The following is a 24,133-nucleotide window of genomic DNA, read 5'->3' as shown; positions in this document are numbered from 1 at the left end:
TGTGGTGTCTCAGATCTGAATATGCTCACATTGCATGCAGTACATGTTCCTGCAGCCCTTTCCAAAAGGATCCTGGTGCTGGATGACAACTCCCCAGCCTCAACACTGACAAAATCCTGGGTCCTGTGTTGAGAAATCCTTTTTTTTCCCTGGCGGGGGGAACCAGGCCCTCCGCAACGGCGGCCATGTCCCTTGGGTGCTGGCTTCCTGGGACCGAGGGCTCTCTCTCCACGCAGACCAAGAGCCGGGGATCACATCTGAGCCTGGGGGTGTCCGTGTCCCTGTGATGGGGATTCTAGCCCCCAATTCTTCTCCAAAATTCCAACTGTGGGTGATGGCCTGGCGGTCGGTTGTTTTCTATCTGCTACCGTGTGGGTGTTGGGGAGGGTTCTGGCTGCCACTGCTGCTGCAGCGGGGGTCTTAGTGTGGGGATGACTAGACACCCCCTCTTTCTTTTTACATTCTATCATCCACTTTGGATGAACATGAACACTCACTAGAGCACAGGTGCTATCTCACCTTTGCACAAATAGTTTGCTTGACTGAATGAAATGTTTGACATGTGGGTCTGAAGGCACAAGTGTGTGTGTGTGTGTGTGAACATTAGTTGTATTTTAGTGTGCGTGTGTGAACATTAGTTGTATTTTAGTGTGCGTGTGTGAACATTAGTTGTATTTTAGTGTGCGTGTGTGAACATTAGTTGTATTTTAGTGTGGGTGTGTGAACATTAGTTGTATTTTAGTGTGCGTGTGTGAACATTAGTTGTATTTTAGTGTGCGTGTGTGAACATTAGTTGTATTTTAGTGTGCGTGTGTGAACATTAGTTGTATTTTAGTGTGCGTGTGTGAACATTAGTTGTATTTTAGTGTGTGTGTGTGTGAACATTAGTTGTATTTTAGTGTGCGTGTGTGAACATTAGTTGTATTTTAGTTTGCGTGTGTGAACATTAGTTGTATTTTAGTGTGCGTGTGTGAACATTAGTTGTATTTTAGTGTGCGTGTGTGAACATTAGTTGTATTTTAGTGTGCGTGTGTGAACATTAGTTGTATTTTAGTGTGCGTGTGTGAACATTAGTTGTATTTTAGTGTGCGTGTGTGAACATTAGTTGTATTTTAGTGTGCGTGTGTGAACATTAGTTGTATTTTAGTGTGCGTGTGTGAACATTAGTTGTATTTTAGTGTGTGTGTGTGTGAACATTAGTTGTATTTTAGTGTGCGTGTGTGAACATTAGTTGTATTTTAGTGTGCGTGTGTGAACATTAGTTGTATTTTAGTGTGCGTGTGTGAACATTAGTTGTATTTTAGTGTGCGTGTGTGAACATTAGTTGTATTTTAGTGTGCGTGTGTGAACATTAGTTGTATTTTAGTGTGCGTGTGTGAACATTAGTTGTATTTTAGTGTGTGTGTGTGTGAACATTAGTTGTATTTTAGTTTGCGTGTGTGAACATTAGTTGTATTTTAGTGTGCGTGTGTGAACATTAGTTGTATTTTAGTTTGCGTGTGTGAACATTAGTTGTATTTTAGTGTGCGTGTGTGAACATTAGTTGTATTTTAGTTTGCGTGTGTGAACATTAGTTGTATTTTAGTGTGCGTGTGTGAACATTAGTTGTATTTTAGTGTGCGTGTGTGAACATTAGTTGTATTTTAGTGTGCGTGTGTGAACATTAGTTGTATTTTAGTGTGCGTGTGTGAACATTAGTTGTATTTTAGTGTGCGTGTGTGAACATTAGTTGTATTTTAGTGTGCGTGTGTGAACATTAGTTGTATTTTAGTGTGCGTGTGTGAACATTAGTTGTATTTTAGTGTGGGTGTGTGAACATTAGTTGTATTTTAGTGTGCGTGTGTGAACATTAGTTGTATTTTAGTGTGCGTGTGTGAACATTAGTTGTATTTTAGTGTGCGTGTGTGAACTTTAGTTGTATTTTAGTGTGGGTGTGTGAACATTAGTTGTATTTTAGTGTGCGTGTGTGAACATGAGTTGTATTTTAGTGTGCGTGTGTGAACATTAGTTGTATTTTAGTGTGCGTGTGTGAACTTTAGTTGTATTTTAGTGTGCGTGTGTGAACATTAGTTGTATTTTAGTGTGCGTGTGTGAACATTAGTTGTATTTTAGTGTGCGTGTGTGAACATTAGTTGTATTTTAGTGTGCGTGTGTGAACATTAGTTGTATTTTAGTGTGGGTGTGTGAACATTAGTTGTATTTTAGTGTGCGTGTGTGAACATTAGTTGTATTTTAGTGTGCGTGTGTGAACATTAGTTGTATTTTAGTGTGCGTGTGTGAACATTAGTTGTATTTTAGTGTGCGTGTGTGAACATTAGTTGTATTTTAGTGTGCGTGTGTGAACATTAGTTGTATTTTAGTGTGCGTGTGTGAACATTAGTTGTATTTTAGTGTGGGTGTGTGAACATTAGTTGTATTTTAGTGTGCGTGTGTGAACATTAGTTGTATTTTAGTGTGGGTGTGTGAACATTAGTTGTATTTTAGTGTGCGTGTGTGAACATTAGTTGTATTTTAGTGTGCGTGTGTGAACATTAGTTGTATTGTGTACATGTTGACCTGTGAACATTTTTGGAGCCAACAGGTATGTTTGTAACATTTGAGTGTGTGTATGGACAGACCCCACCCCTTTAAGATTTTTGATAGATCTACACCTGAGAGGAATGGTTTAACCCCCCTCCTTCTATAATCACCCTCCTACCCCCCCTCTCTAGCATCCCTCCCCCCCTTTTTCTTTTCTATCCGGTCGAACAAAAAAGTGTTATGAATATATCCATCAATCATTTTCTTAAGCGTTTTTCCCTTTCGGGGTCACGGGGGTGCTGGGGCCTATTCCAGCCACTTGTGGGCGAAGGCAGGGGACAACCTGGACAGGTCGCCAGTCTGTCGCCGGGTAGAATGTCCACAAACACACCCATTCACTCCTAGAGACAATTTAGAGTTTCCAATTAAGCTATGTAGCATGTTTTTGGACGGTGGGAGGAAGCCAGAGATCCCGGAGAAAACCCACGCATACACAGGGAGAACATGCAAACTCCACACAGAAAGGTCACCATAGATGTTGCTTTTCACGTCCTCCAGCCGGGACTTGAACCGGAGGCCTTCTTGCTGTGAGGCAAGAGCGCTTACCACTGCGCCACCGTGCAGTCCAAATATAATTAAGATTAATAAAGTTTAGTCTAAATTACAAAAGGGGTTCATTAAATTATACACCTTGTGTGTCAGAAGATTCATAATCCATATTGTAGCAGTAAAAAATGTCCAACACAAGAGGCTTTCAGCTCTCATCTGTTTGCTCAGCTGTTGGACAGGACAAGTTAGGAAAAAATAAAAGGAAAAGTTCTTCTTTGAAGAAGAAAGTACCTTCCTGTAAGTGATAAAGAAAGTAGTTACTGCAACCTCTGAATATCGGAGCAAAAACCTGAACTTCTCATCCTAACTGAAGATCCGTTGAAAACATTTCCTTCAGTTTTTCTGGCATTTTTCAGCATTCTGAAACTTTTAACTGCAAGTTTTTAATAAGATATTTTCAATTTGAAGGCATCACTGCTTCATACGCGCTTCATACACACCATTATAGATTGTACACACATGAAATGAAATTCTCATGAAAATTTAATGAGCAAATCAGTAAATCTGGAAGAACATGAAAAAAGGCTTTCATTTATTTTTCATTTTTTTGTCAAGTCCCTAATAAATATTTCAGACCTGTGTGCTTTGGCCACTGTGTGAAAACTTTGTTGAATTAGCCAGCAGCGACGGTAGACCCCTCGACCCCCATGGCTTTCTCCGAACACGGGGGCTCCTCACAGCTGGACTGGGACAGATGTGCAGAATTCCTCTGGTACTGAATGGATCTTAGGGGTCCACTGAGTCTAGGCTGCAAATGTGCCATGTGGTGTGATCAGACTGTGGCTGTGCAGCAGCGGACGCACGGGGACTGTAAATAAAACATTTAATCACTAAAAGAGTGGAAAACAGATCAAGTTGATTAGTAACAACTGAAACAGAAGAGGAAACAAACCATAACAACCAATAAACTTCCAGTACGAGCTGTAACCCCCCCAAACACACACACATAAGTCAGGGGGGGGGCACACCTGCAAACAGGACTCTACCCGTAGAAGATTGGAGGACTGATTTGGTTCAGGGTGTTGATGATGGAGAGTTATGGATAACTGACAGCAGCTGTCTTTGGGTCTCCGGGCGACGCCATCAGCTCAGCTGCAGAGCTGCCAGGAGACGCTTCCCTGTGCTTCAGAAACTCCGTTTATACTCCAGTACTTCAGCATATTTTTGACATTTGCAGCACATAGGTCATTTTAAATTCACATTTAGTGGATATACTCGCATCAACAACAACTTTAATTCTTGATCTTTATTTGAATTCAGCATGGATATGCATAGCTCAAAGGCTACATTGATTTATTCCTCAAGTGCTTCACATCAGAGTTCTTCACAACAATAAAGCTACAGATATTCCACAGAGCACAGATGTTTATTTCAAAAAATAAAGTTTGACAACATGGCTATTGTTGGTTTTTATGTCTTTCTTTGTGTCACCAACAATTCCAATTTATGTTTTCTTTTTATAAACCCACAACCAGATGGTTCTGTTTTGCAGATAAAAGTTAGTTTTAATATTTGTATCAAGCTTGAATCTTAAAAACCAATGAAGTGCTGTTGGAGCCAGTAAAAGGCGCTCCTTTCATAGCAGCCATGTGCAGTTTACTGATGGAAAATCATTTCACCGTCAAAAATAACATCTTTATATTTTGTTGTTCCTGTACTAAATTAATCAGTTTTAAGATATTTTCCAACAAAAATGATAAATGATACATAATAAAAAATCAAAACTTGTTAAACTACTTTCACTCTGTTAAAAAAGATTGAGGAATTGTCATTATTCCATATATTTCCACATTTCTTAATGTCACCACCAAATATTGGCAAAAAGCTTCTTAGTGTTTTAATCAATACTAATAATATAGTGCGTATATTAATATAAAAAATACGCAGTTCTTCCAACAGATCTTAGTAGTGGAGCCAACGACGGAGTCTGCCTCCCGCTGAAGAATTTCTGTCAGCCGGAACGAAAGGAGAAGTGAGATCTGGGATTCTGGCAAGTCCAGATTTGGTTATCCAGAAAGCCTCTCGTACAAACGCCCCCCCTCTGCCTGTGTGTGTGTGGGGGGGGGGGGGGGGGGGGGGTCCTGGCCACAGCTGCTTCCTGTTAAATTACACAGCTGCCATCTGGAGGAGGCTGGGCAGCTCCGCCCTTTTTAGATGATCAAGTTAAACGTCTGGATGGAAAAGTTCTCTCCATCTATTAATTTCCTTCTTTTTTTGTTGTCAATCATTTACTCTAGTTTGTATTTTTGATTGACAGGTCTGACAGAACTGCTTCTCAAATGGCCTGTTAAATTATTTTGGAAAGTTTGAGTTTAACCTGAATAATATTTTTATAATTGAGGTTCGGATCAACCGTCTGCTTTTAACATTTGCTTCCACAGTTTCAATGTAAAGTGAGATGCATTTAAAAACATGTTATAACCAATAAAATCCAAACTCTGGTCTGTGTGTATTTATAAAATATCCTTTATTGACATTTTGCAAGCGTAAAGCTCCTCTCAAACGAGGCATCTTCATTATTGAGTCACACCGTCAGCCGCCTGCAATAAAACAAATAAACTAAAGTATCCATGAAAATGTTTCCTTCAGTTAAAACCACCTCCAGCAGCAGTCACAGACCCCCCCCCACCACCACCACACGTTAGGAAGAGCTGAACAGAGAAGGATGTACTACTCGGCACCACAAACATCTATCACTGTAATAAATACAAAACATACAGGCGTGCTATTTTTCTATAAATAATATGAACGTTCATCCAGACAGGTTAAAGATTAAAGCAAACATCTTGTCAGAAGCAGTGGCATTTTGTCAAAACTGGTAGATTTTATTCCAACAGAAATAATTCATTAAGATTCTTTTCAGCACAAAAATGTTCCTTTCAGATGTTCACAAAAGAAGTGAACTTGTTTTAAATCTACAAAGAAATAAAAACAGAAAAAAGGGAAAATATAAATGTATACATTTGTATCGTTGTATGATTTATACGCTTTGAACAATGCTTTATTGTTTGTCTGCTCTAAAGAGGCAGGGATGCCAAATTTCACAATGAACAGTTAGATACATGACAGTAAATGTTTAATTTTGCTGTATTTATTTATCTGTGTCAGCAAACATGCACACATTGTATAAAAACACGAATGGCTATTAAGACAGTAATTTACAATATGTACGTTTTTATTGCAGACACACATGTACCAAGTCTGTTTTGTCTTCAAAAACAAGTCTGTGTGTGCATGTGTGTGTTTGTGAATGCATGCGTGTGGATATGTGTGTGTGTTTGTGAATGCATGCGTGTGCATATGTGCATGTGTGTGCGTACGGGCTGCAGGGCTCAGTAGCGGTGCTCCCCTCGGGTTATATGAGAGGAGAACTCATAGCGATCTTGACTCCTGTGACCGCAGAGATTGCATTCCAAGGGGTCTCTGAAGCCGTGGCAGCCCATGTGAATGGTGTACATGACGTGGTCCAGGAAGAGCACGCGGCAGTGTTCGCAACGGTAAGCCCTCACCTGCTCCCCATCCGATGTCACTACCTTAAAGCCCTCAGAGGCCATCTCCATGTTGGCTCGGAGGGCGTCGTACTGCCTCTGCTGCTCCTCCTTCACCAGAGGTAGCACCCCGTTCCTCACCCCGGAGGTGATGTGGTTGGTCAGATAGATGAGCCCGCTGGCTGCTCCGGCTGGGCGGTCTTCATTGTTGCTCTCGGTGTCTGTGGAGTCCTGACCGCTGTGACTGGGCGAGCCATCCTTCTCGCTCGAGGCAGACTTGGAGTTGGAGAGCAGCAGCAGGTTCTCAGCAGCGCTGTCCTTGGCAGACAAGGCTGTCCCCGTGTGGCTCTCTGATGCTGGCTTGTGGAGGCCATACAAAGATGACAGACCCACATCTGAGGAGGCTGGGGAGGTCTGGACCAGAGGCCGGAGGGACTCAGCCCCCAAGTAGCTGATGGCGCTGTTGATTGCCTGGTCAATGACATGCGGCTGGATCAGCTCCCCTGCTGCTCCGTCGTAAGACAGATCGGAGAGACGTTTGTCGCCTGATGGACCAAAGAGGGACAGAAGATCTATGTGAAGGTAAAACATCACCAACAGGCTTTTACATACATCCTGACTCATTGTTTTCAGCTTTTGCTCACGGCCTCCTATGGATTTTTCTAAACTCGCATAACTTTCCCCTTCCTTCTCGATTCCCCAAACTATCATACAAGAGTAAAACGGGTGTACAGAATAAAACAGCAAATGTCAGAGAAAAGTCTTACTCAAATCAGAAGTGCAGGCTAGAGCGTGCACGGTGCACAACCGGCACAAATGTCCAGAGTGGAAGTAAAAAAACTGCACCTTAATCTAAGCAGCTTTTCTAAATGCAACAGTAGCAGGTATTTTTCATCAAAGCAGCAGCATTTTATTCACATAAAGGAAGCAGATTTCAGCCCTTACCCACAAACTTCTGGGGCATAGTGCTCTTACGCTTAGCTACATTATTAGCTAATCTGTCTAGCACCAAGGCTCTGTCAGATCCCGTCTGGCTTAAGTCTTCCCTCTGCTCATTCTGGTTGCTTTCTTCCTTTACTACTGGAAAGCAAGACAGAGAAGTAGATTTTAGAATCAAAGTAATTTGAATTGTTCCTGTTTGAAATGATGAGTTAGAGCCTGATGACACATGCCAGATGGTATGACTATCTACACGTATAATGAACAAACTGTTCTGTGTGTGCTCCTAAATGTGCTTTCCGGCCATTTAAGATGTTTTTTCAACTGTACTTGAAACTTCTACGGTTACTCCACTGGGAGGTGGTTTTGAATACCTACCAGACTTCAGTGTGAGTAACATTAAAATAAGAGCATGCATTGTCAGCAAGTTTAGCAACCTGACTGCATGAGACTCTGCCATTTGGTGCAAAAAAGTGCTGCAATCAGGGTACAATAGAACATCAGGAACTTTGGAAGCTTACACCCCGTTAATGGACCAACCTGTGTAGATGCTGTTCTGCAGTCCCATGCATTGCAGGTAGTTGTGACATCTTTCTTTGTGCTCCTCAAGAGAACTGCGTTGCTTATAACTCCGCCCACAATAGCCACATTTGTGGGGTTTTCCAACTGCCGAAAAAACAAGATCGATGCAAACCAAGATTACGCTCACTACAAGCACAAGTTGATGCTGAATCAAAATCAGATGGATTTCTCCAGGGGGGATCAAAAACAGTTTCTGTTAATAAAATGTTCTGAACAATATCAAGGTTCCAGCTCAGGGCGTTTTCACAGAAACGCCACCCTAAGGCTGCTGGGAAATTTCTTAACTCTTTCCTCACTTCCATAAAGGGACAGTTTTCAGCAGCCTGCGAGTTTTCATTTGTCATAGAAAGGAAGTACCGACGTTAAAAAAAACTCACTGAAAAAGTCTAAAGGTTTCCCAGCATGCACTATTTCTGATACAACAGAACAAACTGTCGACGAAGATCAAATGCTGCTGGATCCTTTGTCTTTTCACAGCCAAAAATTCCTTTTCTGATGTCAGAGAGAAGGAATACATACGTTCAGGTATTCTAGATTTTTAGATGAAATACTTTATGGAGTCAGATTGACTGGAAGAAATAGTAGAGATTAGATTATATTGTATTAGATTAGATTAGATAGAGACATTAATACAAATAAAATGAATTTTTTATCGTTAACATAGAAATGCCATGTGTCGGATCACATGTGGAAATGTGTTACAAGTAGTGAGTTCTTTGTAACGATCCTCTTTTTTAAAATCTTTTTTGTAATAACAAACTTGTTTCTTTTTAAAATCCAATGAAACAACACCATTGTTAGTAACTAATCTGAATGAACTCTGTCATCGCACTCTAGATTAGGTGTTTTAGGGTCGTTTTAAAGTTCTTATCTTAATTCAAAACAACCATTTATCCACATGTATTCTTCATAAAGGGTTAATCAAATAATTCCTTCATTTATTTGTTAATCCATCTAAACCAAGTAAACTGCTTACATACATTTCTTTAACTCGTGCAAAAATATTCAAAGCCAAAATGTGACACCATATCTAGATGTTGTCAACTTCCCCTTACGAAGCCCTGAGGTCTGGCTGCGCGCGCTGCAGAAGTTGCCATGCTTTTTGCAAATGTTTCCACTCTGCCTTCCTGGAACCAACATGAACGCTGAGGTTTTGGGTGCGGGCTCACCCGAGTGGGTACGAAGATGGCCGGTGAGGGCGTCCCTCCTGCGACAGGCGTAGCTGCACAGATGACACTTGAAGGGCTTCTCTCCTGAGTGCAGTTTGATGTGACGCAGCAGGTTGCCCTTCTGGGTGAAAGACGCCCCGCACTGGCTGCACTGGAATGGACGTTCTCCTGAGGACAACATGTGACAAAAAGCAGATGCACACTGAAGCAAAATGCCAGTACAACAAAACAAAAACGGACCTCCTTCTAAGGGTTTATGGAGTGAATCTGGATTTTTAGCGGTTTTGATTCTGCTTATGACCAATCCAAAGACAACAAGACAAGCGGAAAAGCCTTCATCTTTTTCCTATGGATACAAAGTGGAAACGCCGTAGAAATGTGGGGTCACTGCTCTACAAGGCTGCCGAGTGCCAGAACAAGCTGGATGATGGAGCATCTGTAGGGCGGGGAGAGCAGAGAGAGATCCAGCAGCCGATGGGGGGGGGTGTTGGCTGCAGAGTGACACTCCATCTCTCCATGCTCCCCCTGCCCCATCTACTCCTGCCGCTCTCATCGAACAAGAGCCTTTCAGACTCAGCCTGCCAGCTCCGTAATGCACCATTGCCTGGGTCAATTTGATCTGAAAATCTCATTTTTTCCTCTTCTTCGTCTCTAAAATAAGATCGCCACATCACAATGCAAATTCAGCCTCATTTGAATAAAGTGAAGAAACACTTTGTGTTGAGAGCCAGTCTTCCTGATCAGCGCCTCTGGAATAAACCAATATCCATCTGAGTGTTGTGGCATTCTGTGAGAACGTTTTAATATGTTTTTTTTTCTAAGCCCCCCCACCCCCCCCCCTGCACCAGTGAAGCAGCAAAAATATATAAAAAGGGAAATTCATTAAAAATGCATTTCAGGAGCAGAGATTCACCTCAGAATATTTTCTATTTAAATTGAAGGCACTTCATTATTTCGTTTATAATACTTTCTTTTGCATTTACATTAATCGACTGTTCCTTTCTTCTTTTTTGAGTTTCATTAGCTTTCTAAAGCCTGATAGTTAAGAGTCTTTTTCACAAATGTTCCCCACCACTGACTTGGCTTTGTTACAAAACGGTATCAATTCTAAGTTTTGAAAACTTTTAATAAGGAAATAATAGTCAATTTGTGGAGATTAAACTGCAGAAGGAATCCTGTTCCTCTACATCAGGCATGTTTTAGGACAAAGTTTGTCGCACATCTTCCAGTCAGTGACAGTTTTTTTCAGAAATGTTTAAGTGAAAAATCATGAATGCTAATGCTTGAAGTCTATTTCATGCACGGCAGGAACATCTACACACAGAGAAGACACAAGCATGCTACAGAAAGCAAACAGCAGACTGCAAACTTGAAAAGTTTGTTTCACCAGGGCTTTTGGGAGACGGCCAGACTGCACAGACACACAACTTCACTCAGACTTTTATATTGTGAGTCCAAATACATGCTTTAAACATGAGAATACACTACAGCAGACACTCATCTATCCCTGTCAGACTAGCAGTGTGCAGAGTAAGGGCATGAAGCATTGCAGGCGGCTTACCAGTGTGGCTTCGCTTGTGCACCATCAACACATTGGGGCCAATGCAAACTATCCCACAGATATCACACTTGAGCTTCCCGTTGGGCAGCCGGATACCGCCAGCCGAGGAGAAGGCCTTGGCTTCAGGGCTCGGCTGTGAGCCGTTCACCTTGGCCCCCGAGGAATCGACCACACGCAAGTCTTCCACGCACTCCTCCTCCTCCTCGCCATTCATGTCACAGGCCAGCCCATTCTCCTCATCACTGCGAGCCTCAACTTTAATGTTACAGGCTGGAAAAGAGGGAGGGCAAGGGGGTGGGGGCCATGGTTTAGAATAGTTTTGTCATCATGTCCAAGATGGGTATTTTCTCAATTGATCAGCCTGATGTTCTGTAAGAAGCATTGACGCCTTTCTGTCTCAATACTCGTCTAAAGGTGTTCCTAAAATAATTGACATTTTGTCTTTGTCTTTGTGAAAACAATATTTTATATTGTTTAACAGCATTACACTTTCTCCATTCATGTATTTAACTCATGTTTTGTAGTTTGGATGAATCACCTCTTGAATGTAAATGGCTAAACAATAAACTATGTTTACTTAAAGAACATTAAAAACGGACATTTGGCCTGATTTTCTGTCGTTATCTTATGCTGTGTAGTGTGGACAGACATCCTGCTGTGTGTCTTGTGAAAGCCTCATGTAACTGGTTCTGCGTGAAAACTTCAGAAACGTCCCTCTTATCTCTGGAAATTTAGTAAATTTCAAATAATAAACTTCAACAAAGGTAGAGTGAAAGAACCAGAACCACATGAGCCTCATCTCCACTGCGTCTCTGTACCAAAGCCTTTGGTTGCTGAAGGATTAGCAGGTGAATTGCATGCAAGCTGTTTGAGGATGTCAGTGATAAGATGAGGAAATATGGCGATCATCTCACACCATCACACTTATGTGAAACAAATGACAGCTAGATAAACAGGAAACAGAGACACAGGAAGCCGTGTGAAACTAGGGACCGGCACAGTCTAGAGGAGAGCAAGAGGGTGCCATGAGCAAAGACAAGCAGGAACTCTTTTTTAAATCTTCAGCTAATGTTTTTCACATAAACATTCCCAGCATTTTAAGATGAGAAATAAAAATCTGCATTTGTTGCAGAAAACCTAATTTTTCAAGCAAATTATCAAGCAAAACCAAAAGAACTACTCTAACTGATATGTTCCAGCAGAAAATATTCTAGAGACCTTCTTTGCTCCTGAATTTCCCACTGGTCCAAGTTTAGAAATATTTTAAGAGAACTGACAGATGGCTTAAGTCTCGTAACAACCAACCTGTGGTTTGCATGTCTCAGTGGCAGCCTGATTTCCCCATGTATACCTCTGTTTGTACAAGTGAAGAGGAAGAAGTGGAGATCATGAAAAATAGGAATCATGGAAAAGGGGAAGCTTTAGAAAGAGGGCCTGTCTAACTGAAATACCAAGAATTATGGAGAAGTGACAGAAAGGGAAGCATGGGAAAGGAATTGTCGAACAGTATGTAACTGAATTTTCAGTCAGTAGGAAATAGAAATAGAAAAACTGTTAATGAAAAGTTAAAGATGAGAATTGTTTCAGAAACGCGTGTCAATTAAATCTGCTTGTTTCTCCATCTTCCCTCCTTTTGCGATAGATCTAAGTTTAACTTTTTCTGAGGGCATTGGGGACTGTAAAAACACAGAAAAAAAGGTTTTCCTCTCTGAAAAACGCTAAAGAGGTCAACCCATGACCTATAACTGATGGGGGGCTGAATTAAGACAATAAGAAGCAATGTTAAATATTTCAACAAAGCTGCAGCAAAGTCATAAAATCAGTCACACCTACAAATGTTAAACTGTTAAACAGCAAATTAGTGATTTTCATATGATGCCCTTCAGGGACGGTGATGTGTAAATATTCTATATCGATAAAGATATATTAAAATATATTGAGTCTTCTGCAACTATGTCACGAATGGAAACAAGTCAGTCAGCATTATTCAACTTTAGATTACATGTCAAATGTTATCTCTTCAATATTGCTTGTATTTTGAATGTTGGTTCTAAAAAAAAATACCGGGAAGCCCATGCAGAAATATTCATCTCAATGCCCTAATCTCAAGATCACAACATCTCAAGATAGTCAGACTTGATATCTTCTGAGTTTGGTTTCTAACTCGCGTGTCCGCATTCTGATGTGCCGATCTGCCTTTAAAGGTAGACCATTCTCTTGATCTTTTCTGACAAATAACAGTTTAAGACGGACGTCATTAGCATCAGTTTGTCTTTCCAGCAAATTAGGATTAGATAAAACTCTAATTAGCCTTTAGTACTCAGTAGTCAATGGCCTTTTTATTTCATTGCTTATTTTTCTTGTATGTAATTTGTTACTGACTGCGTTTTGTAATTGTATGATGTTTTTAATTTTATTCTTAATTTTGCCTAATTCTAAACTTTCTCCTGTCTTCCTTTTTTGTTAAGCACTTTGGTACCCTGAAGTTGCTGCAAAGTGCAATAGAAATAAAGCTTCATTCATTCAGACATGATCATTTCTTCTACCTGGAAATAATTTATTTCTGCAGCTGAACTGCTCTGATCTTAATCATTGATTAGATTAGTCAGTCTGAAAGTCTTCTACGGTCTTTGCAAAGTTTACAGAGGTTCATCTGTTTTAAAATGAATTTCATGTTACCTATGGATTATCTTCAAAGTACTTGTAGGTAGTAGAGACTTGAGAAAGGTCGGATGAACGCTGTTTGTCTGCACACTAAAATCCCAACTGGAGCGACATTTTGCTTTGTTTAAATGGTTTAAGGAACAGAAGGGGCAAAAACAAAGCTGTCTGTTGTCATTTAATGCGCTAGTGTGGCTTTCTGCAGGGTGAGTAGACAGAAGGGAACCACAAATGTTGGCTGAATGCAGCTCTCATGGATATGGGGAAGTTGAGACTGAATTGGGAGAGGGAAGAAGGCTTTTACTTTATGTCATGTTTGTCACAATCACACATCCTGATTTGTCGTTTTGGGAAGCAAATGTCAGATCAAAGTTTGGACAAACAGAGCAGGTCTCAATAAAACACTTCCAAACATCGGATCTCCTCCTCAGGTGGTTCACAGTGAGGTAACAACGCAATTCTGGAGAATTTTCAAAAGGGCACAGAAAGATTGACTTTGATTAAACGGACGTATAGTAGAATGAGTGAGCGACAGAAAAAGTGTGTGAAAGCAGGGAGCCCACTGAAAGCTTCTGTTAGCGTCTGCTCTGGCTGCCTGAAAACAACGTGCAAAGGCCGTGGAACCACATGTGTCAAGCCAGTTCAACATGATTTGCAGGAACGCTAAAAACAGAATGCCTTTCCTCTCACACAGGAAAAAAAAACGTGCAAGCGTGTTTTTGGGAACTAGACTTTTCAGTCTCCCTTTCAGTCTCATGTCTCTGAAACAGCAAAGGCTGCAGAGAAAAAGAGAAATCATCTGAGTTAGAAATTTTACAGGCCTTTGACTTTGACACCTCTCCACATTTAAACAACTAAATTCAAACTTTAACACATGCAAAAAGGTTTTTTACAATTGACAAAGCCTGCTGTGGTATGAATGCGTTACGAGTAGACGACCCTATAATGTGAAGCCTTGCAACAGGAAACGACCTGGTTTTTGAGGTTCAGAGTGAGTTTTCAATATTTTGAGTTCCTGTGTCCCACATATAGTCCCCCTGTTATTTGGCCTTTTCACTGCCTGAACTGAGCAGCGCGCGATCCTGGGTGATAATAATAACTTTTTGGGGCTTTTATCTGAGAGGCAGCGAGGCATAGATGTACCAGATACTTGCACTTCCCTTCTTGCTCTCTGTCCCTTTTCAGAAACACACACATGCATGTTGAGGGGATGAACAGGAACTCACACCGAGCCCCAGCTGTGCGCTCTGATGAAAAGCTGAATGATTATTTCATCTGCTTTTTGACTATTCCACCTCTATTCAGATGTGGGCATCAGAAAAAACGTTACAAGCGTTCCCAAACAAGATGGAAGGCATTTTTCTGGTGTCATGGCGGTGAAGGTAGAGAATGATTCACAGCTTCTATGAACGGCAGACGTGAAGCTAGAGAGGCTTTGTGAGTAAGCATGTGCAGCAGGTGTGTGACCTATGCAGCGATGCGCTGATCTGCCTTCTTCCTGAACTCTTTATCTCCAGAAGTGTTGAAACTGTCTCATGGCAAGTTCTTCTTAGGAAACTCTTACACATCCTATTTCAGTTTCCTTTCACATCTTATTTCTGACTGAGTGCCTCTAATCTTTGTTGCTATCTGGATAAGTAGAACAGCTATAGGCTGGTCTGAAAGACTCCACTGCCTTTTTTGTAGTGGTGGTTGCAATCTTTTCACATTTTAACCTGAAGATTGTGCTTACTGCTCTACATTTAACGTCCTAAAACTTGGGAGATAAAATCAGCTTTTTTGCCTTAGTGGCCAAAATGTACCAATCTTACAAAAAACACCCGTAGGAGACGCGAGATGACGTGACTCAAATATGAATCCCCTTTGGTCGCTTCATGCTCAGCCTCACCATCACATTCCCTGGCTTGATGTTGACAAATTCAAATCAAGGCCACATTAGCTATTCCTTAAGATTTGTTTCAGTAATGACATGCCATGGATCAAAGAGGCTTTTTTTTGTGCCTTACTGCCAATGACCTAAATGTGTCTCTTTGCAACATTAACCACATTTTTTTTTACTTAAATGAGCCAAATATCCCACAGGATGTCCTCAGGATTGCCCTTGAAAAGCCTTTTCTATATTGATGAAAGCTTTGCTATTGATCCTGACTTTACCAAACTGGTTTGATTTTATGTGGATGTTTGAGGAAGCACTACATCACTGCTAGGATACAAGCTCCAGTAATTCTTTTTGAAATGTATTTATATTTTCACTTTACTCCTTAAAAAAATGCATCGATTCTAAATGAGGCTGTGTGCGTGTTTAGTGAAGCCATACCTTTGTCCCCCCGGTTGTTCTGCTGGTGGGCAGAGCTAGCTGACAGGTCCTCAGGGACAGCCATGGGCTCTTCTGTCTCTTCAGATGCTTCGTTGGCTGGGGGGCTGTCCCTGCCTGAAGATACATGCAAAACAAACAGCCATCACCATGCATCCTCCTGACACGTCTTTTTCAAAGAGAGCAAAATTACCTGAGCATGCTGCAAGTGAGTGTTTGTGAGCCTATTGTGTCTACTTGGTGCTCTCTACAACTCCATCAGGTAGAATGTGGCTTTTACCTGGCATCTGGGCAATCTCCTGGGCCTCCTCTGTCTCCATACGGTGTAAGTACTCTAAGGGGAGAGAGGTGGAGATGTAAATGTGTGTACGTTTCATCAAATGTAGGCAGAGGAAACAGCATTATAAAAGGCTGGAGTGGAGTAACGGCTGTACATCTCAGTGTGACTCCGTCACCTCTATGAGATCAGTCTTGTCACAAACGCAGCCACATCCATGTCCCCCATATTACATTACAAAGAATTACAGACATTTTCATTACGACTGTGACAGAGAAACTGAGCTCGGACAGGCCCCGGTTCCTGCTGCTAGAGTGGCTTTGCTGGGAACAGCCTTTCACACCGCATTTGTTATTTATTGTTAATTTACTGCCACGTAATCATCCCAAAATGCAAACTGACTGCCGCAAAATTAAGCAGAAAATTAACTGGCCTTGGGGTCAGCAGGGATGCGAGTGTTTGCCGTTCCCAGCTGATTGACGCTCGTGTTCTCTCTAATTTACTGAGCACGCATCACTGAGCCCGCGGCCTGAGCGCAGACGTCAGCGAGCTGCCGTCAGAGGAAACGGCTGGGAGGGAAAACTGTTCAAGGACGAGAATCTTACTGGACAAAGAGGCCAGATATTGGAAAACAAATGCGGCATTAAGGTAAAAGAAAAAGAAAAGAGGCCAAAGGACAAAGAAGCTCTTCTTATTCATCCATTTTATGGATGGGGTGGTGCGGTCCAAAGCAATCCTCTGGCCAGAGTTGCACATCTGAGGAGTCACCAATGCTCTTGGCCCCATTAATAATGGATTGCCCTCAAGCCTGCAGCAGATGGGCCTCAGCCCCGGCTCCTCAACTTCAAGAAGCCCATCGTGGGGCTGCTGCCCAGTCCAAGAAGCCACACAGGGAGAAGTGAAGCTCCTGAAAATAGCGAAACAAGCCTGAGGGAGAAGGGGAACCTAGGCCTTCCTGTTTTACAGACAGATGGCTCCACGCATTTGGAACAAATAGTGGGAAGCAACAAGGCGGTTCTGTCGCAACACAGTTTTCTGCAGGAGCCTGCAGACGCCCAGGATGCAAGTGTGAAGGCAGAAAGAGGGGGGCCAAAGGTCACTGGTGCGTATGATCAGTTAAGGCAGACTGCTCCTCTGCTGAGCTCCTTCTCAGCATCTGGAGTTAGGAGGTCAGGGAGGAGGGAGGTGTTTTCTCTATTTTCTGCTCAAGTTTTGCGAGGGGAAACACGGATGCGTCGGCTTGATAAAAATAAAACAGGGTTCCAACACTCTGCCACAACCCACGGCATGTATGTAGAATATTCAGGAAGTGGCTCTCATGTTCAGCACAGTGTCACTATTTTCATGCTGTTCACACTTTTCTGTTTTTTCACTTTTCTCATCTGCATAAAACGTTCTTTCCAAAAGTATTCTTCCAAAATCAATGAAATGTTTTCTGTTTTAAGGATAAAAAGTGATTTCAAAAATGTAAAAAGTAACATGGTATGAAGCCTGCTATAATGAAAACCTTTTTCTCAGGATCTCAATTCCACCTGGACTGTTCCTAGTGTGAGGTTTGGTTGAAGAGGGGGGGCTGTTTTCAGTTTGACCTCATGAAAAATGGTCAAAGGTTCAAACTCTCCCTATCCCACAGCAAAACTTTTAGATCTTTTGGATGCCAACGGGATGTTTGGAGCAGATAAATGAATACTTTAGGAAGAAATTCTATATGTTTTTAATCACTGAAGTCCCACAATTTAGATAAAACTTTCTTTTTTTTAAATTTAAATTAAATTGGGACGATTGAAGTCATCCCGTTCCTTTTTTAAATATGTGTGCTGGAGGAGGAGGAGGAGGAGGAGGTGGAATCTTTCAGTCACTGAGGAAGAAAACCTCTGACAGTAGGCGGTGGGGGGTGTGGAACAGTTTTGGTCAGAGTCAAGTGTTGAGATGCAGGAAGAGGGCTTGTGGGCTGACAGTGTTCTCCATCTTCCTCCTGCTGTGGGGTGGAGGGGTGGAGGCGTCTGCAGGGCTCCACCAAGGAGCAGGGTGGAGAAAACCGTTAACAGATACTGAGGACCGCGCCAGAAGAAGAGGATCAGGGGGGAAGCTCAAACGTGGGTTTTAACGGGATTTTATTCCCTTAATTAAAAAAAGAATTATCTGGAAAACGTTGACACTTAACATATATATATATATATATATATATATATATATATTGATTTCAATAAGTCAAAACTATTTCCCTGAATAACAGTTTGATTGTTCAGACTCTGCAGAAAGTTTCAGAGAAGTTTGGAGACAAAAGAAGGAAAAAATCTGAACTAATAGTTTCCCTCCTGCTGGGAGGAAGAACTCACGAACTTTTGCGCGCTTCACGGACTGCGAAGCAATGCGGCGCACGCACGGTCAGCGCTTTCGTGAAGAGATCCTCATCAGTAATTCATGAAATCCATGTGCAGATAGTGTTAACAGATGAGGGGAGACTTAAGGTGAGGAGAAGTTTCCTTCATTTGCATCTGACACACTTCACTACTCAGACAGCACAATCATTTTAATAACTGTCTGAGCCCTCCACCCCCATCATGCACGCTCACGAACGCACGCACACTCTTATTTCTACTGTCAAGACGGGTGATGTATGTGGAGACAGACAGCTTTGCATCAGTTTCGGTAACTTTTTCTTCCACTTCAGCTCCGGAAAGGTCCTTTCTGCGCAGGAACCGCTTCTCTTCCAGCAGTAATACGGACGCGTATTTTCAACTTTTAAAACAAAGATTTATGTAAAAGTATTTGATTTTGTAAAATTCATTTAATGAAGGACAGAAAAAAGTGATAAATGTTCTCACACTAGCCTGCTCTTCTAAAATGAAGACGCAGCGTCGCCGCTAAAAACTCACCGACTTCAATGTAACCAAAATAATTTAAATCAATAAAAACTTCAATTCCAGCAAGAAAAGGTGGAGCAGATAATTCCACAAATGTCAATGGATTTCCACAGAAAGAAAGCGTATTAATAAAAGTTTTGATCTTAAAACATTTGTTTCAGTTTGTCTGCGGATCGACGGTCAGCACCAACTTCCCACGAAAATGTAAAACCCTTTTTTTATTTCTATTTCAGTCGTTTATAAGATATTTTATTTTGACAAATTCAAACGGACTGCATCAAAATATCTGCGTAATTAACTCTAAAAGTATTTTTTTAAACCTTTTTAGCGTTTTGGGATTCCGCCTTTTGCTGAAAATGATTTCCTGAGTCGGAAAAGTTGAATATTTTCAGTTCACCGCAAATATGTCCATCTTTAATTTAAATGTTGATTTTGTGTTTTAGATTTTTCATTTATTTTGTCAACTTTGACGTGCGTCTGTGGGATAAAGTTTTCCGAGCGCGCGCATCTGTCGCAACAGGTGCAGCCGGAAGATTGAACCCGTCAAGACGTAAAAATGACCTTTTCGTTCAATTATCATTTGGATTCTGGACGTCGAACTATTTTTTTTTCAAATTCATCTGATTTCTAATCAGCAGGATTTACCCACGCGACTCCTAATGAAAAGGATCCCCATTTCCCCAATTTCCTTTAGATGTTTGGCTGACATAAAAGGTAGAAAATAGGAGTGGATTCGTTCGTTTCTAACTGGATGAATTGAGTGTCTTAACGCGTAAACCTGCGTTAAACCCCGGAATGACGCGGAGCAAGCGGGATGCTGCTGCGCACCTGCTCCGAGGCTGGAGGGGAAAGTCCTTTCCAGGAAAGTCCGCATTTTTCCTACAGATCTGAAGAGCTGCTGTCTGACGTTTGACCTTTAGCCTCGGACCTTAGACGAACCTGGAAGGCGCGGCAGACGTCACTTTACCTGCTATTCCTTGAGTTTGCAGTATGAAGTTCTTCCAACTGTCCCCGGCTCCATGTGCAGAAGGTCGCAGCGCGGCGGCCCCATGGAGCTGCGCCCTGAGTCCCTCCCCTCTCCACTGCACTTCCTCGTTCCAGCCCAGCATGACTATGCCTCTGAGCTTGGCTGAGGCATTTTGCTTGCTTTTATCCCCAGTCTGCAGCGGGGAGTCGAGCCACTCAACCCTTGGCACTTGCTTTGTGCCGTGCCAATAAAAGCTGACACCCAGTAGACCATTACTGGCAACCATGCATGAGATGGGATGTGGCGAGGAGTGGCCCATTCATTTCTTATTTATTTCATTCACACCAAGGAGACTCATTTACGGGGAGGGGAGGGGGGGTGCTACCTATGGCCTGCATCTCCTCTGTCTTACCTATGGACGGCTCCTCTTCTGTCACTTGTTCTGGTGCTGAAAGTGTTTTCCTGTCTAATAGACTTCTGTCTAGTTTGGGTGTATTGCTAACATGTGATTTTCACAGGAATCCTGACCCAGACCTGCAGAAGACCAAAATTATGCATTCGTTTACAGAGCTGTGGTTTCCCTTCTGGTTCCAGCCATGCCACTGGATCAACTCCCACCATAGTTTCACAGGTTGAATTTGCTGTCATTTCTACCCTGAAAAACCCAGTTGTTCTCAAAACCTGATGGATTTGATACCAAACTGAACCGGTCCCACAAATACAGAATCATCAGCTCTCATGCTTCTCTGATGCAGGAGACACGAGTGAAGCTTTAGTTGTTGTTGTTTTTTTCCAGCAATAGCATTTATTACATGTGCAGATTGAAAAGGAGTTTTGATAAAGTAATGACATCTGAACGTCCTGGTTTCACTTTAATAAAAAACATTTCAACCTAAAACTTCTGGAGTTAATTTTCCCTTTTACCAGACATGAGGGTGTGAAGGCTGATTTTCCCAGAATCCCGCTGCCGTGTGGCCCCAAAGAGGGCTCTTATCTCTGGAGAAGCTGTGTGCTGGATTGCTGAGTCACCTTTGGTGGGACTCTGCTCTTATCTCCAAAGAAGCACAACATTCAGACAGTTGGTTGCAAAAGGAGGAACTCTGGGCTGGAGCGCCGTGGCCTGCCATGTCCTCACCAGCATGGATTACACCAACATTTGCAGACTTCCTCAAAAGCTGAGGGTCGCCCTGCTTTGCCCGTGGGGGTCAAACTTCACAGAATGTGACAGTGTGGAAAAGCTGCTGGGCGTCTGAGGAGGGATTGGGACTGATATGACTCAGCAGAAAACTGTCCCACTCAGTGACACAGCAGCTTCCACCAAAGCTAAGACCTGCTTCATGCTAAGCTCACCTGCAAACACATCATTTTAAAAGCAAGATTTGAAACGATGGTAAAACTTCACGCTTTGTTCCCTCAAGCGAATCCACAGCCTGCAGACGCCATGTTGCTATAATTAATACCATTACCTCGCATGTCTCAAAACATCATTAAACAGTGTAGCCAGTTGACTTGTGAACAATGGAGCCGGGAGGCTTCTTATTTCATGGATCTTTAGGCAGTATTCACAGTTTCCCATTCAGAAGCATGAGGAGTATGTAGGCCTTAATTAGTTTCAGCGACTTAATAAGTCAAAGACACTCACTGCTGATAATCACATTAAGCAGTTCAATTTATCTATAAAGTCAATTGAAAACTGAAAATCTCCCTTTCTTCAGGAATGCATTACACTGTGAGGATGTCGGAGTAAATTAAATTCCCCTCTGCACACTAAAGCATCAATTTTCTTATGGTAATTATCTCCTGGAATAGACGTGTCACTGGAAGGACTCAGGCATGCTTGACATTTAGCCTTTTTATAGAGAGGCAATGAGTAAAAATTAAGATGAGAAATAAGGAAATTAATCTCCAGGCCAGGCTGCAGGCATTGAGTGATCCTGGATGATAATGCTGAAATCAATCATGATGTTTGTGAGCCTGTTTTGTAAAGAGACTAGTGATGGAAGTCAGACTACTAGAAAAACTGAAGATGAGGAGGAGGAGGAGGAAGAGCTTGTGAGTGACAGCAGAAGCTCAGCTTTAGCAGCTTTTTTACTTGAAAGCAACAGAGGGTCTGAACGGATTTCAACTGATAATGTTGGTAGCCTCTTTAAGAAATATAATAAATGATCAGTAGAGGTGCTGCTGCAGTTTTTACAGCAACCATAACAAACAATAATCAGAAGAACAATGTCTGTTCCTGATCCAATCTAAAAATTATTACAAAGAAATGTAAAAAAAGCAGGAAGTAATTCATTGGTTCATCAACAAAAAGACAAACAGAAAAGTGCCTTTCTTGACATTTATGTGTGATATTGGGTTCATGAACTGGCAGTTAGAATCTGCAGTTTGCTGATATGCAGCCAAAAGGAAGAGTTGGTTCTCCAGATAAACAGGATTCTTGGTGGTGAAAAGGAAAGGATCAATCTTACAACTTAACAGGCTTTTTGTGAGATTTTTAAAGCCACATAGTTTTTTTCAGTAGCAGTAAAGTCCTGAATGAGGAGCTGTTATGTTGTTTCCAGAAGGTTTTCTGTTGTTGTCATCTTGGGTCAATTCTCTACTGAACCCACTGACAGTGTGGTTCTGGAAATTTTAAAGAGGAATTTCATCTTTGTGGACTTTCTCTGTTGATCCTCTGAGTTTCAATAAGCGATGGTCCCGTTTTATTGAGGTGAAAATCCTTTTCCTCCCACAAAGCTTCATGTCTTTCTTTAACCTGTTGGTCGGCTCCACAAATGTCCGTCATTAGTCTGTTGGTCTTCCATGCTTCTTCCTGTTTGTTAAGCTCTTTTCCACTTCAGTTTTAATCTTTTCATTTATCAGTGCTCCATTAATGACGACATTTTAAGTTAACAGAATCCGTCCAATGAGCTCCACCTAATCAGTAAGACTAATATGCTTAGCTTCTTGCTTGCAGAAGTGAGAAAAAACAGCATCTGAGTATTGGAAAAGCTTCCTAACCAGAGCCGTTAATTCTCCCTAATGGCCTAAAGAAAAGCTTGTTTTCAGATTTAACATGTGAGAAAACTATACTGTGTGAAAATATTTTTTTTTTTTTAGCTTTAATAAAACAAATACAAATTCAATGTTGAATGTTTTTAACCCTTGTGTTATCCTGGGCACTTTACCATTGGGAGGTGGGTCATCTAGACCCACTAGACAGTGCTCTGAACCTTTTTTCTTCAATGATTTGTGATCTTCCCTGGTGTCCATGGATTACATGAAATCTTTCCACCTTTATCCACCTTTGTCATGGTAGGGAGAACACCTCAATGGAAGGGGGGGGGGGGGGGTCATCTGGACCCCATAGGATAGCACAAGGGTAAGCTAAAGTTTTAGGAAGAGCAATGTTTCTATCAATTTTCCTTGAGCTAAAGCTGGATTCAGGGGCTGAAGTCAGAGAGAAGCTGGTCCAAAGACTTAGATGGGATTTTCATCAGCATGTCCAGACATATCTTTGCCTTCCAATGAAAAACAGCAAAGAATTGTGGGATTAGTTAAGCTTCCAGGGCTTCCATAAGCCTTCCTTAACGTTAAAAAAGGCACTTCTATCAATTTCAAGGTTCCTTCTAATTTGAAGTAGATTAGCACAAAACCAGTCCTCAGTGAACATGTGACGCATGTTCTTGAAGGCGCTTTTAGCATATGCTGAGTTTCTCCTTCTTTTTTTACCGTTTACCAGCGCTTCTACCTACAGTTGGCAGAGTCTTATCTCACTCACTCACTTTTCTTTCACAGCTCTATTCCGATAAATGAAGGACTTTGTGTCATAAAATTCCAGCCAGACAATTATTCATTTTTTGAATGGTTGGCACTTCTGTGAATTAAAAAGGATGCTTCCAAAAGTAAATCAGAGTCCCTGATTGGTCAAAGTTTGACCTGGTTTACCTTTCAACATGCATTCAATGACGTCAATGATGTCATAGAAACTTGAGTAGCTACGCGTGAACGTGAGAGTTTTGAACGCAGAAGTGGTCGTTTGAATGCCTGGCAGATGCCCGTGTCATCGTACCTGAAGGAAGGTCCTGCCTTTCCATGAAGACTATAATTGACAACGAAGGTACGAGAGATGCTCAACGACTGAACACAACCAAGAAACTCTAACAGGAATTTCTGTTTTTCTCAAGCATGACACAAATG

General features: G+C 41.8%; 1 protein-coding gene across 11 annotated transcripts; it reads right to left on the bottom strand.

Moving 5' to 3' along the window:
* Nucleotides 1-5,577: 5,577 nt before the first annotated feature.
* On the bottom strand, nt 5,578-20,262 carry ikzf1 (IKAROS family zinc finger 1 (Ikaros)). Of its 11 annotated transcripts, none has more exons than XM_004084802.5 (8): nt 19,955-20,262; nt 16,124-16,177; nt 15,847-15,960; nt 10,869-11,138; nt 9,308-9,475; nt 8,097-8,222; nt 7,563-7,697; nt 5,578-7,162 (listed from the first exon to the last, which is right to left on the bottom strand). In XM_004084802.5, the coding sequence occupies exons 1-8, from the start codon at nt 20,238-20,240 to the stop codon at nt 6,462-6,464; spliced, it is 1,854 nt and encodes a 617-aa protein (XP_004084850.3). In that variant the 5' UTR covers nt 20,241-20,262; the 3' UTR covers nt 5,578-6,461. The 11 variants fall into 11 exon arrangements, with proteins under 11 accessions (XP_004084850.3, XP_011491438.3, XP_011491439.3 ...); XM_011493136.4 differs by having other exon boundaries at nt 7,563-7,694; XM_011493137.4 differs by having other exon boundaries at nt 9,308-9,472.
* Nucleotides 20,263-24,133: the final 3,871 nt, after the last annotated feature.

Source organism: Oryzias latipes, chromosome 15 (assembly GCF_053564925.1).
Source record: "Oryzias latipes strain Hd-rR chromosome 15, Olatipes_Hd-rR_3.1".
Classification (NCBI taxonomy): domain Eukaryota; kingdom Metazoa; phylum Chordata; class Actinopteri; order Beloniformes; family Adrianichthyidae; genus Oryzias; species Oryzias latipes.
This window is presented reverse-complemented; position numbering and strand designations above follow the sequence as displayed.

Coding starts and splice junctions, on each gene's coding strand:
- ikzf1 (XM_004084802.5), bottom strand. CDS start 20,240: ATGGTTGCCAGTAATGGTCTACTGGGTGTCAGCTTTTATTGGCACGGC. Junction 11,139..15,846: donor GAACAACCGGGGGGACAAAG/GTATGGCTTCAC, acceptor CCTCTTTTCCAG/CCTGTAACATTAAAGTTGAG. Junction 8,223..9,307: donor CCATCTTCGTACCCACTCGG/GTGAGCCCGCAC, acceptor TTTTTTCGGCAG/TTGGAAAACCCCACAAATGT.